General features: G+C 42.9%; 1 protein-coding gene across 1 annotated transcript in view; it reads left to right on the top strand.

Annotated features, from left to right (window-relative positions):
* The first annotated feature begins 6,452 nt into the window (after positions 1–6,452).
* Positions 6,453–16,731, top strand: part of WIPF1 (WAS/WASL interacting protein family member 1) — a 35,165-nt gene continuing 24,886 nt past the window's right edge. Inside the window, exons 1-2 of the mRNA XM_024732842.1 lie at positions 6,453–6,629; positions 16,140–16,228. Of these exons, the coding sequence (XP_024588610.1) occupies positions 16,178–16,228 (51 nt within the window). The 5' untranslated portion in view covers positions 6,453–6,629; positions 16,140–16,177. The remainder of the gene's footprint in view (positions 6,630–16,139; positions 16,229–16,731) is intronic.

Here is a 16,731-nt window from a genome sequence, read left to right as displayed (position 1 = left end):
AACCCACTGAACAGATTCTAGCTGTGTGGCAACAGAATGAGGACTTTGGTCATCCAGTGGCTTAACCTCCTGCTCTCTGGGTGGGTCTTCCTTATCTGTTGCCTTCAGAGCCATCTCTAAGAGCAGGGCTGCACCTGTACCTGTTCCACGGCCTACATACACCCTGTTCTCCTGGCTTCGGGGATCTAGGGATTGACTTAGGATTTGAGCAATCATAAACTGTTTTCGACCATTCTGGGGCTTTATCCTCTAGTACTTAAAAACGTGGTAGGATTCTCTAATGCCTGAACTCCATGGGCTAGTGAACAAAACTCAGGATTGCGTTGAGTCGTACTCTTTGAATGTGAAGCCAAGCCTGGGCATTTCTGTCTCCCAGCAAATGAACCATCCTCTGCTCCCAAATTTTGTGGCCTCTGATTAGGTACAGTTTGAAACAGTGGCCTGAGGTGGTGAAGCCACTAATAATTTACTCCTCGCTCCTGAGATGGAAACCAGTGTATCACAATGAATGTAACGGGCCTTCTGCTCAGATGAGAGACCACAGTCTCTTTGGAGAGACGATGGGGAATCAGGCTTCTCCTAGGTTTCAAGCTTCTTTCCTGATATTGTTCTTACCGTCTGGCCTTGCTCTATCTAATGTTAGCATAGTGTTGAGAATTTGGGTTTTTAAACCCACAAAGCTCCAGATTATTTGACTCTTCAACCATCTTGGTTGCACCTCACAGGAAAAAAAAAAAAAAGGCCTCTATTAACAAAGCCCTTTTTCCCTGCTTCTGGGCTTCCAATCAGTTTCATCCTATGTTTATCTCTTTCCTGTGGCTCTCACTGAAGGCCGCAAGTAGCCGACACACTCCAACCTTCTAAATTTCATCTCCAAATCCTTTAACGGTGCACCTTCAGGAGGCTCGTGGTCTTAGACCCAGGATTCAATAGGTGGCACCATAACCAGCAGTGTTGCCATCACACAGCCAGGATGGTCAACCTCCTAGCGCAGGAGAGCCTGCACTAGCTGTCGTCCAACCTTAAATCAGCCAGTTGCACATTTTAGGGTTAGTCACATTCAACATTCACTTCTAGTACTGATTTCTGTATCACATAAGAGTGTTTGTATTGCCAGTGATAGAAAACCTGATCACACTAGCTTAAACAAAATAGAGAATTTATTTGCTAGTGTAAGTTAAAAGTCCAAAATAGCGCTAGCTTCAGGTATAGATGGATTCAGCCAACAACGTCAACAGCTGGGTTTTCTCCATCCCCAGCTCCCCACTTTGTTGGTCTCATTTTCAAACCCCATGCAGGTGAGAGGATGAGTGAGCCAATTCCAGCCCCTCCATCTTCACAGATCCAACTCCAGTCTCACCCCTCAGGAAGAGTCCTCTCCTCTGGCCACAAATTCCCTTGGTTCTGATGAGGTCACAGGCCATCGCCAGAAAAGTCTCTGGGGCCACATGAATGCAAGGATCCTATGAGCCAGCTCTTCGTGTATCTGGAATGGGAGTAAATTCCTCTGGACCCACAGGGTCTGGGAAGGAGGGAGGGAGGGAGGGAGGGAGGGAGGGATGCGTCTCCAAACGAAAACGGAAGGACATCATTGTAAGTGGGGTCAGTGGAGGCTGAGCTGCCAAAACATAAGGAAATGTATTGCAAATATTTCCCCAAGTAAAATTATACCAATTTATATTAGCAGGACATAGAATAGTACAAAATTTGTTTTTAATTTCTCTGTTTCTGAGATTATTTTTAAATGATCATCCCCCTATGTAGCTGTACTGATAAGTTTATGGGGAAGAAGTTAATTCCTTTGTTTCTGCTCTTTTAAATCACATAATTCCCATATTTTAACAAGTTGCACGTAGAATTTCTCTTACAATAAATGCATACATTTAATTTGGTACGGTTTCCTTTTCCCCCGAAAAAGCTATAAGGGGGGTATTTTGCTATTGAAGAAGGTGGTGTTTTAGAATGGAAGGAATACAGTATTCTAAAATATGTTTCTACTACCAGGGAAATACTGAACCATAATAGGTAGTCATGGAAACACAACTTGAAAAACCAGAATTATAAAAAACAATTGTTCTTATATTTTATACATGTCACTGTTGCCCTTATTGTCTCTGTTGATTTGGGGTCACCATAGGAGGGTCGTTGGCTGTGATTCTTTACGGCTTTACCCAGACTGGTGAGAACCACCGTGTTGTACTATAATCTCTGTCCGTCCTTCATTTTCTGTTTCTGTAGATTAACATGGAGGATTCTTCATCTGATTGGTCCGGAGACTGTTGATTAGTGTTTTACTCTGTCATTAGGCTGGGACTGGTCTATGTATTGAATAGGGTGATATACGCATTTAAAATTCTCTTTGAAGTCCAGGATTGTAATTATCTTTATTCGCCTCGGGGTCTCAATCCACTTTTCTTCGGCCTTTGATTATAATAACATCCCCAACAGCAACACAAACCCTACCCTCAACTGCTTCCCTCCACATCACAGCCTTCTCTCTACCCCTCTTCCTTCCACCTCTTCTTATGCTGATAGAGAGGAATTAAGTGAAATCCTCCTCTGAACTTAAAATGAGGCTTAAGGCCATAATGACACTGGACCATGGAGAGAGAGACCGGGCTTCTGGCACCAGCTCTGCTGCTGCCTGCTGTGTGACAGAGGCAGGTCACTTAACCTCTCTGGACCCCCGTTTCCTCTTCTGTAAATGATGGTGTGGACTCTGATCTCTGCAGTCTCATTCGTCCCTAAAATTCCTTATTCGGAGAAACTGACGCAGATCTGGGAACACCTGGGCACAGAGGAAGGGCAGAAAGCGCTTTCACATCCAACACCTACACCCACTGTGGAGGGTGGCCTCCGAGGCCGCTTTGTCAGTGATGCAGTTGGAACCGCCCCCCACCCACCATGTGATCTCACCTTTGTCTCCATCTTTTCCTGCCTTATTTCCTTTATCTTTTAATTTCTTCCCCTTCCTTTCCGATTGGATTATTTGTTTTTAACTTTCCTGACCCGTTTTTCTCTTCCCCACTGCCCAGTGACATGAGCCACTTGCACTGCATGAGACTCTGCACACATTGCCAAGCCCCCCGGTTGGCTAAAGGGTTTACTGCTCATCTCCAGTGTCCTTTCCCTGGCAGATTTCCCTTTAACCTAAGCCTTCCCAAGAAGAAAGTGCAAGTCTAGCCTTGGCATTCCTTAGTCACTGCTTTAGGGGGAACAGCCTTAGGCTCTTAAACGAATGTTATGTTCTGGTAGAATTTTTAAGAGAGATTGATTTTCTTTTTCATTCAACAAATAATATTTATTGAGCACCTACCAGGAGTCAGATGCTGTTCTAGATGCTGAGGCGACGGCAGGACACAAGGTCCTATGGAAGTTGAATTCTAGTGGGGAGGGATGTACAAGTAAATGAACAATTAAATGAAAAAATGTCAGGTGGTGACATGTGCAATGTATAAAAGAAGATGGGAGTAGAGATGCGACATGAGAGGGGGCATTTTTGCTGACAACTGGAGAATGAAAAGGAACCGGGGAGGTGAGTGTACCAGGTGAGAGGGCTTACAAGTGTCAGGGCCAGGATGCAAATGAGCTTGTGCATTTAAGGAACAGAAAGACCTGGAAGGAAATTAGCAAGAGGGAGTTTACTTGAGATGAGGTCAGAGAGCTGGGTGTGCGGGGGGACGCAGACCTTGTGGGTCCTTGTGAGCCTAGGCAGAGCTTGGATTTTTAAAGTGAAATGAGAAACCATTGGAGGGTTTTAAACAGGGAGGAGCATTATCTGATTTATGTCCTGTGGTGCATAGTGGACACCTCATAAATGGATCCAAAGTTGACTGTGCTTACAAGTTCTCATTAAAGATGAAATAGACCCAAACCCTAGACCAACTCCTCCCTTGTGTGTCTCACAGGCTCCAGACTTCTAAGTGACATACCCCCTTCTAGTTGAGTTTTTCCTAATGGGTGAGAATAGTCATGAACTGTAGTGTCCTAGGGTGTGTGTGTGTGTGTGTGTGTGTGTTTGGGGCACATTACTTATTAGAGAACTTCAAAGTGATTCTGTAAATACATAGAGAAATCACTCTATTGCCCATGTTCTCTTTTTAGACCCAACTATAGTTAGACTTCCCCAAAGAGTCACTCGGGCATTTATTTACCTGGTAGGTGATCAAGTTCTGTGTTTTCCCGAGGTTAGTGGAGAGCGAAGGAGATAATAGCTGCAGGCCTCCACCTCTGTCCAGCCTCAGGCCTGCATGTATTTATTCGTGTATTGAATGTCCCTTGGACTCCAGGCCCTACGTTAGTTGAGAAGAATAAAGTCTGTACCATCAAGTGGCACCAGGCAAAGTAGAAGACTCTAGGTCACTAATCCTTGGAAGCTCCACTTCTAGGAATTCTGCCATGGCTTGGCATCATGAAACTGCTTGTGAGGCTAGACTCGTATCTCAAAGAGTTGAGAGTTAAAAGAACCTTGGACGTCAGCTATCCCAGTACTTCTCCAAAATGTGCCTCTGTTTTTCATTCTTTCAGCTGATACCGTTTTCTCAGAGGTACATGGTGTGTGTCACAAATATAAGTCTGAACCTTTCAGGTGTATTGAGAAAGAAGTATGAGCGATTTCAGATTTTTATACACTTCTCAAGCTTTCGGTATAATATTTTTTGCCTATATTCCATTGCCTACCCACCTCTTAGAGTCCTTTGAGAGTGAGGAATCTGAGTTTCCTCCGTGTGTACTCATCATCTCTGTGCTTCTGTCAAGCATCCTCTGGGAGAGTTATCGTCACCCCATTAAGTGTGGCGGACGGAAACGAAACATTTTGGCTTAGAAAGCTCTGATCTTCAGCTGACTTGAGCTGTACAGGCTTACTTCGGAGATACTGAAGATTCCATTCCAGGCTACTGCCATAAAGCAAATACCGCAATAAAGCAAGTCACACCGATATTTTCGGTTTCCCAGTGCATGTACGAGTTACGCTTATACTCTACTGTAGGCTATTAAGTGTGCAGTAGTATCATGTCTAAAAAAAATGTACATACCTTAATTAAAAACTACTTTATTGCTATTGTAAATCAACTAGACCTCAATTTTAAAAAACTTCATTCAAGTGGTAATCACCATCTGAGCCTTCAGCGAGTCGTGGTAGTAACATCAAAGATCAGTAATCACAGATCACCATAACCAATATAATGATAATGAAGAAGTTGGAAATGTTGCTTGAATTATCAAAATGAGACACAAGGTGAGCAAGTACTTTGGGAAAAATGGCGCCAATAGACTTGCGTGACTCAGGGTTGGCACAGACCTTCAATTTGTTAAAAAATAATAAAATGTACAATCTGAAAAAAAAGAAAGGCTTGACACTAAATGTAAAGAGACACATTGAACCAAATAACCACACTAACCCACATTCTACCTTATAATGAGGTTTGGAGGAAGAAAGCCAAAACCAATAAAGTGCCAGTGATTTTTATAACCTTGCTCAATACAAACAGTAGAAGTGAAAACAAACAAATATCAAGAGCCATAATGGATAGAATATTAAAATGGGCATTTGTGTGTGTGAATATTTATGACTTTTGTTAGAAAGTCCTTAGACATACTTAATCCCTGAAGACCATAATCTCAAGAGAATAAATTACTTCCCTAGAGCCAAACCAGTGATGGGCCAAGGTTTAAAAATTCCACGTTCCAAACAGTTTAAAGAGAGAGACAGGATTTAATGAGAGTTTGTGGGACTACAAAGAGATGCACTGAAGTTATTAACCAAATTATTTGAAATGCTTTGAAAGTAAGAGTTTTCTCAGTGTAATATGAATTTTAAATAAATACAATTTTGGTACTTTAAAAAAAATAAAAAAATAAAATGTAATATCTGCAAAGCACAATAAAGCGAAGCACAATAAAATGAGTTTGCCTGTATATCATTTATCCCGACCTGGGCACCAAAATCACGTTTCAAAACTCATTTGCCTTCCTACACCTGACTAGCTCTCTTCACCTGCGTTTATAACTTACTCCCTACCCCGCTCTGTAGATGAGGAAGGATCACTTATGTTATTTATTAGTGCTGCTTAGAGCTTCTAGTTCTTGAGTGACTCTTTCCCTTAATCCTAAATGTTATCATCAATATCGAGAGTGATGCTTTAAAATGGAATTTCTTGAAGGAATCTCACGTTCCGTGAGCAGGTGTTTTTGTGGAGGTGTCTAGAATAAAGTTGGGCTGTTGACCAGATGGAGGTGCTCATCTCCTCTTGTCCCTCTTGTCTCCTCTTGTACCAAAAGGTATGTTACACCTGGTGGGAAGGAGAAACAACGAATTTTCCAAATTTAGGGGTTTCTTCTTGCTTGCTTCTGAAGTAAAGCCTATCTAGCCTTTTTCTGCATAAAAGGAGGAACAAGCAACAAATTAATCAGCAGGAAGTGAATAACCACAGAAGGATGTTTGCCTCTGACTCAGTGTGTCACATTTAACGAGAGGCCAGAGCTTGTCCAAAATGGCTGTCCAAAAACGACCCCACGTTTGCGTTAGAAGATGATGCCTTTCTCAGGGACGGTTTTCTCTCTCATATCTTACTTGCTCCCTGTCTGCCTGTGTCCCTGATCATGCCTTCCTGCAGTATCCTTTAACGGTAAGAAAGATTATATTCAAACTAAATGTATTTCCTTTATTCAGTTAGAGGGAAGGACTCGATGGCTTTTGGTGGACCATAGTATGTTGAGATAAAGTTGTTTAATTTTTCAGTAGAGTACCATGTGGTCGAGTCCTGTTGCACACAGGACTAGTTTCACTGGTATAGTGATTGTGGGCAATTTAGGACTTGCGTTTTGAACCAAAATGTAAGCGAGATTTTCAGGAGAATTTTTCCTGACCACTGGGCAAGTTTGGATCCACAGGAATTTTTTCTGCCATTTAAAATGGGGGTTTATGTCAGTAACTGTATCCTTTCGGTGGATGGTGCAATTGTCCACATGACTGCCTTTGAATTGTCACTTTGGCCGACAACAGTAAGTGCTTTTCAAGCAAAAGGAGCCACTGGAAGCTTCAAAGGAAAGTACCGTGGAGCTAAGCTCTTGCCAGTCTGTTGCTACAAACCTGTTACTTAAGTTCAGATCCCAAACCATTTCTAAGCAGAGTCTTTTAGGACAGTTTGTCTTTTAGAATCATTCTGTTCAACATCCTAACAGTGCGATGCACTATTGCTAATCAAATTCTGCAGCATTCATTGTAACTAGTTACATTTAATATGATTGATATTTTGACATAAAATAATTGTAATTTTCGTATTTCAAACGGTGTACCCAGAGATCTACAGAGCAGGATTAAGGAAACTTTTTTGTATCAAAAAAAAATGCTTTTTTTTTTTCTTTGGGGCATATATGAAAAAGCAACTTGACTTATATTCCTTTTACCCCATGGAGAAATATAAAATAAAGCTTTAAAAAGTTAAGAGGGCACAACTTTGGTCAATAAGTATAAGTTCTTTTAAATAATTCAGTGGCATAACTAGTGTATACAGTAGAAAACAGACAAGTGTTAAAATGAAGAAAAGACTATAGGAGGGTTCTAATTAAGAAAAGTAGGACAGCTTGGTAGAGAGAAAGATAGTAGGAGAGCAGGATAAAGAATAAGACAGGATAGTGAGAGAGGAAGATGAGAAGCCTGAAAAAGATTTTGAGGTCCATTAGTGTGGAAACCATACCCTTACTAGTCACTTGGGCTGTGGGTCTAGCATTATGTGTTAACTTCATAAAGTTACGTTGCTTCTGAACTGGAACATCATTTAGTCGAAATTCTCCTTTTATAGTCTAAAGAGGTTAAATGATTTATCTAAAATCATAGGTTGTTTTCTGATGCTCTTTGAAAAGTTCACCTGTTGGTTAATTGCTCACAGCTCTTCAATTACTCTAATATCTAAACTTTTAAGGATTACACATACTCTGAATGAACTGCAGTATTCAGAGACCTTCCCATGGTGAAGAATTTTCCCTGGGATCCAGCAGCAATTTCACTCTGACCGTTGATGAAATCAAATTCTAGATCTTCCCTATAGGCTGGAAGTTCCCCAACCTGTGCTAAAAATGTAAGAGGAAGTTAGCTACCTAATTCCTGGACCTTTCAAGTTTTACGCACTTTTGAAGTCTGCTTAACATTTCATGAACACGTCATTTTCGTTGGGAGTTTCTGGCTATTTAAATTGTGATTCGTTCCTGCTTTAAGGTTTGACTTGTTTTTCCAAATTGTCATACATTTACTTATTGTTGAAAAGAGCATTTCCCCTGGACTATCAAATACCTCTCTGTCTGTATTTTGCAACCCTGAGTCCTGAAAATTAAAACTGAAAAAAAGAATACTAGAATAAGTAATGCCTTAGTTAGTGTGTTTTTCTGAGAAATTTAAAGTGCACTTTACATGCACCTCCCTCTGCCATTCATTTGTAATGCAGAAGTTTGCACGGGTGTGCACATGTAGGCTACATCATCAGCTCGTGGTTTCTCTTTCTCATGGTTAAAAAAAGGAAAAGACAGTGTTTATTGAGCGCTCACTGTATGTTAGGCTCTTGGCTTTTGCTTATCTTATTTTTTTTAAATGGTAATACTTATTTAGCACTTGCCTCATTTAACTTTTTTTTTTTTTTTTTCGGTACGCGGGCCTCTCACCGTTGTGGCCTCTCCCGTTGCGGAGCACAGGCTCCGGACGCGCAGGCTCAGCGGCCATGGCTCACGGGCCCAGCCGCTCCGCGGCATGTGGGATCTTCCCAGACCGGGACACGAACCCGCGTCCCCCGCATCGGCAGGCAGACTCTCAACCACTGCGCCACCAGGGAAGCCCCTCATTTAACTCTTGAATAGTCCTGTTGAGTCGGTACCCTTCTCGCCATTTTATTATGGGAACTGGACTTAGGCTAAGCAGCTTGCCCAAGGCCAGTAACAACTAACTGTAATTTCAAGAGCTTTTTTCGTAAGTACAGTTAGGAGGCCCCAAGATGTCCTCTCCTAATCACGAGAATCTGGGATTGTACAAATGCTTTGTTTTAAATGTCACAGCCACAGTAAATATCTTTAAGTGCATAATCTCAGGTAAGACCATTTCCTTTCTAAGTCTTCTGACCTTTTCAGAAGTAAATGTGGTGACTCTTCTGCTTATATTATAAGGCTACACGTTCAATGGTTAAATGAATAAAATATGTTGAGTTTGTTAACCTATATGCTGTGAGTATGTGTGCATGAGTGTGTGTGTGTGTGTGTGCATGAGTGTGTGTGTGTGTGCATGAGTGTGTGTGTGTGTGCATGAGTGTGTGTGTGTGTGTGTAGTGGAGAACAGGGAGGGGCAGATCTTAATCCTCTGGTAAAACTAAATGTGGTGCTGAGGATTTAGGGAAACGTAGTTTTGAGATTTGAGGCCCTTAAAGAGAGTACTAAAAAAAAAACCACCACCAGTACTTGTTAGAGATGGGAAGTTGTGGGAGGCAAATTGGTACTTTTTAGTTAAGTGGATAAAGTAGAAAAGATTTCTCTTCCCTTTCCCATAGTTAAACAAGGACAAGTAGGTGGGTCATTCAACTTACCTTCATTTTCTCATTTTTGAGAGGGTTTAGCTGTCTATGAATTTGCACTAATTTCTCAATTAAACATGTAGGACAGTGTATTAAAAAATAATTTTACTTCATAGCAACCTTTATTTCCCCAGCAGTTACTCTTACAATAAAATTGTGGGTTTGTGTCCAAGCTCCCCTCTAATCGTAATGACATCGTAGATGCTTCAAAATGTCTTCTCTGAAAAATCCCCCCTACTCCCCAAATCATCCAACTCTTTATCTAAAAGAAGTGTTTCTGAAATAGCCAGGGACCCTCCAAGTACAGCAGAGATACAAACCCTTACCATTGAGAAGACAGCCCGTAAGCAGAATTCACTTAAGCTATTGCCTTAAATGATGATCAACGGAGAAAAGAGCAAGTACATTTTGAGAAATGAGGGGTCCTGTGTACAGCCCAGATTGAGAAAAACAAATGATCATGAACTAGGTGAGGCAGTTGCTTTGCTTATAAAGGAAAGCTTGTTTCTCTTCTCTACCTTTGGCTTCTTCTTGGGTTGAGCAGCCTTTTCTGCTTCTCCTCTTGCATTGATTGCCTCATTGCCTTCAGCCCTCTGGAGCTTGGACTGAGGAGAGGAAGAGTCACAATAATAGAAACAAACTTTATGCAAATGTATTAAAAGTTGCTAAAATGGCCAAAAACGACATGCCGGGCTTGGGGGTGGGGCACTGAGCTGTTGCACTGGGCCTGGTATCAGAAAATAGAAACTACGGGCAACTGCAGCTGTGAAAAGACTGCTAAAGAAACAGGATGGCTGTGGTTTGCTGTGAGCATCAATTTTCCTGTTGAGCATTTTTACAGGAAGTTGAAGAACAAAGCCAACTTCATCTTAATTAGTTCTGATGGTTTGCAGATCTTAAACACATCCAACTAAGTTTGTCTCTTGGAGGAGTTTCTAAAGAATAGAACCCAAAATAATCATGAGTAGGAATCCCCAAACTACCAGTGTTAGCAGCAGTTTGAGTTTTTGCTAAATGATTTTATATTAACGGTATAACTTGGAGTAGATTCATTACCTTTATAATGAATGCCTTTGCAATCTTTTTTTTATGGCTGCAATAACTCGATATGAATTTAAGGGCCTTTCCTTATTAAAACACTGTCAAGTTGTATGTATTATAAATTTCCTTCTGTTAATATTTATTGGTCAGTTGTGCACGTGTGTATTTATATAGATACAAAGAGGTATGTGTGTGTTTGTGTATAAAAGCTGGAAAAATATACATCAAAAAGTTAACAAGAATTATCTCTGGGTATTATCAACCCCAACCCTTTTTCACCTAATATTTAATTATTATCAACTGCTTCCTTCAACGGTTAAATACAACTGTCGTGTTTTATTTTCATCTTTGTATTTTTATATTGTTTATAATTTTCTAAATGAATATATGCTACTTTTGGAAGCAGAAAAAAAATTCTCAAAAATCTAACCTGAAGACGCCAAGAGCACAGAAGAAATATATACATGAAAAGGAGTTAAGAGCATTATATATAAAGTAAAATATCAAGGAATATAAATAAAAATAAGATAGAGAATAGAAAGTAATGAGGACAAGAGAACATTGAACGTTAGGATCTTTTCAGTTGTATTATTTCTATTATGTCCTTTCCCTGTAGCCCCCCTCAACACACACACACACAGTGATGAATTCAACCTTTTCTGAACAAAAAGTTTACTTTTCTCCCATTCATTTTAGGTAGAATAGTATTTAAGGGTGACTTTTGGCAAGATTTGCATAGCAAAATGCTTTATATTTTTGAATGGTCCAAAATTGTGCTAAAACATAACTGGATAAACCTGCTTCTTATCTTCTCTGCTAGAACTTGGCCGATTCACACCCACGTCTTCAGGATTAGAGGCCGGCCTTCTGAGGATTATTTCATTGGACCATGCTGGAAATCTCTCCCCTCTTCCTGTCATTCTATAGTGTGGGCCTCACATGACATAATCTAGAATGAATTTGACATTGGTTGGAAGAAACTAAGAAACAGTTTATTTAAATAACTTGCCAGTTCTCTTGATCATTTTACATTCAGAGATAATTCTGCTTTCTTAGATGAGCATATTGAAGAAGAAGGCATAAGTTTCCTGGGGCAACTCTGGACTGAACTCTGGGCTCTGACTGAGTGTCTAGTTGTCCATGCTGTTGGGGGAATACGTCACAGTAGGGTGGGGAGCAATCCACTCTTTCTCACAAGGTGTTCCCCATAACCAGTATTACACATTTAGCAGATGGCTCGGGGCCACCAGCTACCCTGGTTGATATAGGGTCAGTGTGTGATGCTGTCCACTGTCCAGCATCATTAAACCATGATGCTGACCTACTAGAAGTGTAGTAAAACCAACAAAATCATCCATGTCTCTCACAGCACTAGGAAATTCCAGAATTTCTAAATATTGATGTATATTGTGTGCATATATGTACGTGTGTGTAGGTGACAAAGAAGAGCCAATTAGTGGATTTTTTAAATTTATTAATTTATTTATTTATGGCTGTGTTGGGTCTTTGTTTCTGTGTGAGGGCTTTCTCTAGTTGTGGCAAGCGGGGGCCACTCTTCATCGCGGTGCGCGGGCCTCTCACTTATCGCGGCCTCTCTTGTTGCGGAGCACAGGTTCCAGACGCGCAGGCTCAGTAGTTGTGACTCACGGGCCCAGTTGCTCCGCGGCATGTGGGATCTTCGCAGACCAGGGCTCGAACCCGTGTCCCCTGCATTGGCAGGCAGATTCTCAACCACTGCACCCCCAGGGAAGCCCCAATTAGTGGATTTTTGAAGTCATTTATGTAAAATATTCTACTCTGTTCTCTCAACCCAAAGAATCAATTCCATTATGAAAGGTTTATTGGTAGATCCCTCCCCTCATCTCAGTAGTTTCCACCAAAAATTTGTTGATTTTTTTAGGGATTCAGTTATTAAATAAAACTTTGGTAATCACTCACGTTCCCTAGGGTTCAGGTTTTTTTAAATATATGTTTTATCTATTTATTTATCTATCTACCTATTTATTTATTTATTTATTTAGGCTGTGTCGGGTCTTAGTTGAGGCATGTGGGCTGTTCATTGTGGCACGTCGATTTTCTCTTCTCTAGTTGTGGCGTGTGGACTCCAGGGCATGTGGGTTCTGTAGTTTGTGGCATGTGGGTTCCAGTTGAGGCAGGGGAGCTCAGTAGTTGTGGCATGCGGGCTTAGTTGGCCCGCAGCATGTGGGATCTTAGTTCCCCTACCAGTGATCGAACCCACGTCCCCTGCATTGGAAGGCAGGTTCTTTACCACTGGACTGCCAGGGAAGTACCCCCTCAGGTTGACTTTTAATTTCTTTAATGTATGACAGAGAATCCAGAGATAGTTTGGGTGAGAAATCAATTGATGGATTTTATTCAAAAGCTATTATCTTATAATTTTCACTGTGGAGAGCAGACATGATAGATAACATGTATTGTTAAAACTGTGTTTATCATTTGCTAGGGCTGCCATATCAAAGTACCACAGACTGGGTGGCTCGAACAGCAGAATTTTGTTATCTCACATTTCTGGGGGTCGGAAGTCAAAGATCAAGGTGTCGGTGAGAGCGCCCATCCGCAGATCCTCTCCCCGTTGTTTATCGGAGGGGGTGGGGCGGGGGCAGGCCCAGCCTCTGTGCTCCAGAGGTTTATTTATAAGTCAGTTAATGCACAGAGAGAGCCATAATAGCAACGACAGAAAACTGTAAAATACTTAGATTAAAGAGGCCTTACAGGGTGGCAGTCCCCTGAGAGTGTCCCTGTTCCATCATCTGGCCCCTAAGGCGTACAGAAGTTCAATTTTATCTTTGCAGCCAGACTTGTTTATGAGAACCAAACCCGTAAGAGGTTCCCAGTAGCTGATCAGAATCCACTTCTTCCTCAGTATTAGGATTAACAGGATGGCAGGTTAGCTGGTGAGTGTAGAACCTGACACAATGGAGTGTTGAGGGGCCTTTCACCCACTGAGCACGTGGACAGTCTGTCCCATGGAGCCCATCTCTCGGGCCCTCTGGGTGGACCCGGCCACCCCTTACTTGGTTAGCTCCCTCCTCAGCTGTTCAGACCATTGCTTTGGCCATAGCAGCTCTGACAGTTAGTTGGGCCTGAATCCCGTTTCAGATCCCCGTCCTTCCTCCTGGTCCTAGGACACAACCCTGAGGCTTCTGGAGGTGCCCCTGCAGCTGGAGCACCCCCTTCATAGGCCTCCAAACACAGGCCCCCCAGCCCTCCTTATTACACTGCCCGCGTAGCCCCACGGGGGACCGATTGGTGTCACCCAGAAAAGACCAATGTAAGGAACAGATTTTAAAAGAACCCCTGTCTGAGACAGGCTCTTATTGAAAACCGGATTCTGACCGAGTTTACAGGTGAGCTGCAGTACTAGTTAGCCCTTTACCTGCCTAAAAATGCTTATCTAAGAAGAGCAGCGATCAAAAGGACTTGATGTGAATGAGTTTCGCGGGTCTTTTAGCGAGTTATTAATTTCTCTGAGTCCCAGCGTCCTCCTCTGTAAAATGAGCGGAATTATGCTAGTTTGCAGTGTGGTCATAAGTATTCAAGACGACAGAAATAAAGTGCCCTTTATCATCCAATTGACTGTTAATAGATGAGAGCAGCTCTTGCTGCTCTAGAGTTTTTAAAATTTCATTTTCTAGATGGCACTCAGAATAGAACTGTCAGTAGCTCTCTTGATTCCTGTCTTCCAGTAGCTTTGACAAGTTTGGCCACGTCCTCTTAGCTTTTCCGTTCCATTACTGTCACAGAAAGCAAGCCATCCAGCAAAACTTCTATAGAAAGTAACAGCTGACCCTTGAACGATGCGGGGGTTAGGGGCACCGACCCTCTGCACGCAGTCAGCCCTCTGTATCCACGGGTCCTCTGCACCCAGATTCCACATCCTCGGATTCAACTACCCATGGATGGTATAGTACTATAATGTTTACTATTGAAAACAATCCACATCTAAGTGGACCCGTTGTTCAAGGGTCATCTGTATTTGTTTCAAGGTATAAGTTTTCCACGTTAACTTTCAGTGGTTGAACTAAGTTAATACTTAAAATTGTTTTTTCTTTTGGCCATGCCACGTGACTTGTGGGGTCTTGGTTTCCCGACCAGGGATCGAACCTGGGCCCCCGGCAGTGGAAGTGCAGAGTCCTAACCACTGGAACCCCAGGGAATTCCCTAATACTTTAAATTCTAAGAGGTTGTTTTCTGCAATTAAGAGACTATTGAAAATAAAAGATAATTCTGAGGTTTGAAATTCAGGACACATGTTCCACAGAAACAATGTTATTCAGGTGGTCAGTGTTCCAGGCTGCTCACTTGGTTTAAGGCTCTACCACCAGGCTTCTCAAATGCATGTGAATCACCCAGGGATCTTGTGAAAATGCTGAAACAAATGCAGTGCAGGCAGGGGGACTGAGATTTGATGTTTCTAACAGCTCTGGGTGATGCCCCGCTGCCAATCCGGGAGCGCTGCTGATCCAGGAGTGGCAAGATCTGGGTGGGAGAAGCTGGTATACGGAGGGGTGAGTACGTGGGTGAGGGCTGCAGCCTGGGGCTTCTGCTTAGACCCAGGGATGGGACTCCGAGGACTAGGGGAAAGGGAGACAGGGTTCATTGCTGGCACAACTCTGGGGGCACGTCCTCGCCATTGTTTCTTCAGCCCCTGATGTTTGCCAGGCTGCCCCCTTCGCCGCTGCTACCCACCAGGGCTTCCCTGCGCTGTCTCACCGCCACGGAGTCTGGCCTTTCCTTTGTCCCCAGAGCAATCAGACTCTGCAGAAAGCCTTTCTAAGGAAGCCTATTAGTAGTAAACAGCCCAGAGTCAGAGGTTTGATTCCTCCTCTCTTTTTTCACCTCTTTTTTCCCACTTGGATCCTGTAAGGAAATGCCAAGTAGCATAGAGGTAGGAATCCAGCCTCCTTGCCCATCTTATCTTCCCGTATTCCCATCTCCTTTCCCCGGAGGACTGTAAGAGCTTTGAGGGCAAGTATAGAAATATAGATTCATCTTTGCATTCCTGGGTGCTACCCAGACCTAGACAAATGTCAGGAATCTCAGAGAAGAAAAGCAGCGGAGTGGAGAAGAAACGTCAGGAATGTTGGAGAAGAAAAGCGCGGGCACGGAGTGGGCGGGGAGAACGGGAGGGCTGCGCCATGGAGATGAGGGAAGAGGAGCCACTTGAACATCGGACTTGGCCAGGATACGTTTCTAGCCGTTTCCTAATAACCTCCCAGCTTACTCGGGCGGCAGGCCAGGGTCCTTCCCCCAACCTGCTTTGGTGGTGGTGGGATTGAGCAGCAGGAGGCACTGAGTTTTGCTTCCAGTATCTCCAGGCACTTTGGCTGAGAAGCCTTCCCCGCTGACCTCCTTCCAGAATAGTAACATCCTAGCCATGCCGTAAAGCAATTCCACCTCTTATAAAAGGTGGGCTTCGTGAATAGCTGCCACTTTGACGGGAAAGCGGGAAGGAAGATTAGGATGGAGTATTACTAAGAAGTCTAATACGTGATGGTGCTTTGTTTCTTTTTGTTTTTACAGATTTGTCAGCCAGACTGCTGAAAGCGTAACTATCCAGGATGCCCGTACCGCCCCCTCCAGCACCCCCGCCACCGCCCACGTTTTCTCTGGTGAGTGATTCTCCCCATCCATGGCCCACGCACGAAGCAAGCTAAACAAACTTGAACCTGGCACACGTGTATTTGTTTTCAGTGTATTCACATTCTGGCTTAAATATGAATGATATGGTAAGCTTTCCAGGTGCTGGAGTAAATAAGCCAGAGCCTGAGATGCAGCAGATAACAATACGAAAATGTTTTGTAGTCTAAGGTCTCATGTGATGCATAGGACACGCATGGAATGTGGATTAGTTAGGTTTCCTCTGCCTCGTCCATCAAGGAGACACGTCCTGTTCATTTGAACATGCTGGCCCAAGATGGTTGGCAGGAGCGGTTCTGCCCAGCCTGCACTGTTTTCAGCTTCTAGCCTTTAACATCTGGGCAGGATAGTCCAGAGACCCAGTCTGCCTGTCTGAAAATGCATCCATTAAAGTGTCCTCCAGACTCACTTTCTTTTTCTCTGCCTTTCGCCATCTTTCTTCCCACTCTGTTTTTGACAAATAACCCCCATCTTC

Source organism: Neophocaena asiaeorientalis, unplaced genomic scaffold (assembly GCF_003031525.2).
Source record: "Neophocaena asiaeorientalis asiaeorientalis breed wild unplaced genomic scaffold, Neophocaena_asiaeorientalis_V1.1 scaffold96, whole genome shotgun sequence".
NCBI lineage: Eukaryota > Metazoa > Chordata > Mammalia > Artiodactyla > Phocoenidae > Neophocaena > Neophocaena asiaeorientalis.
The sequence above is the reverse complement of the archived record's forward strand: the minus strand, read 5'-3'. Positions and strand labels throughout refer to the sequence as shown.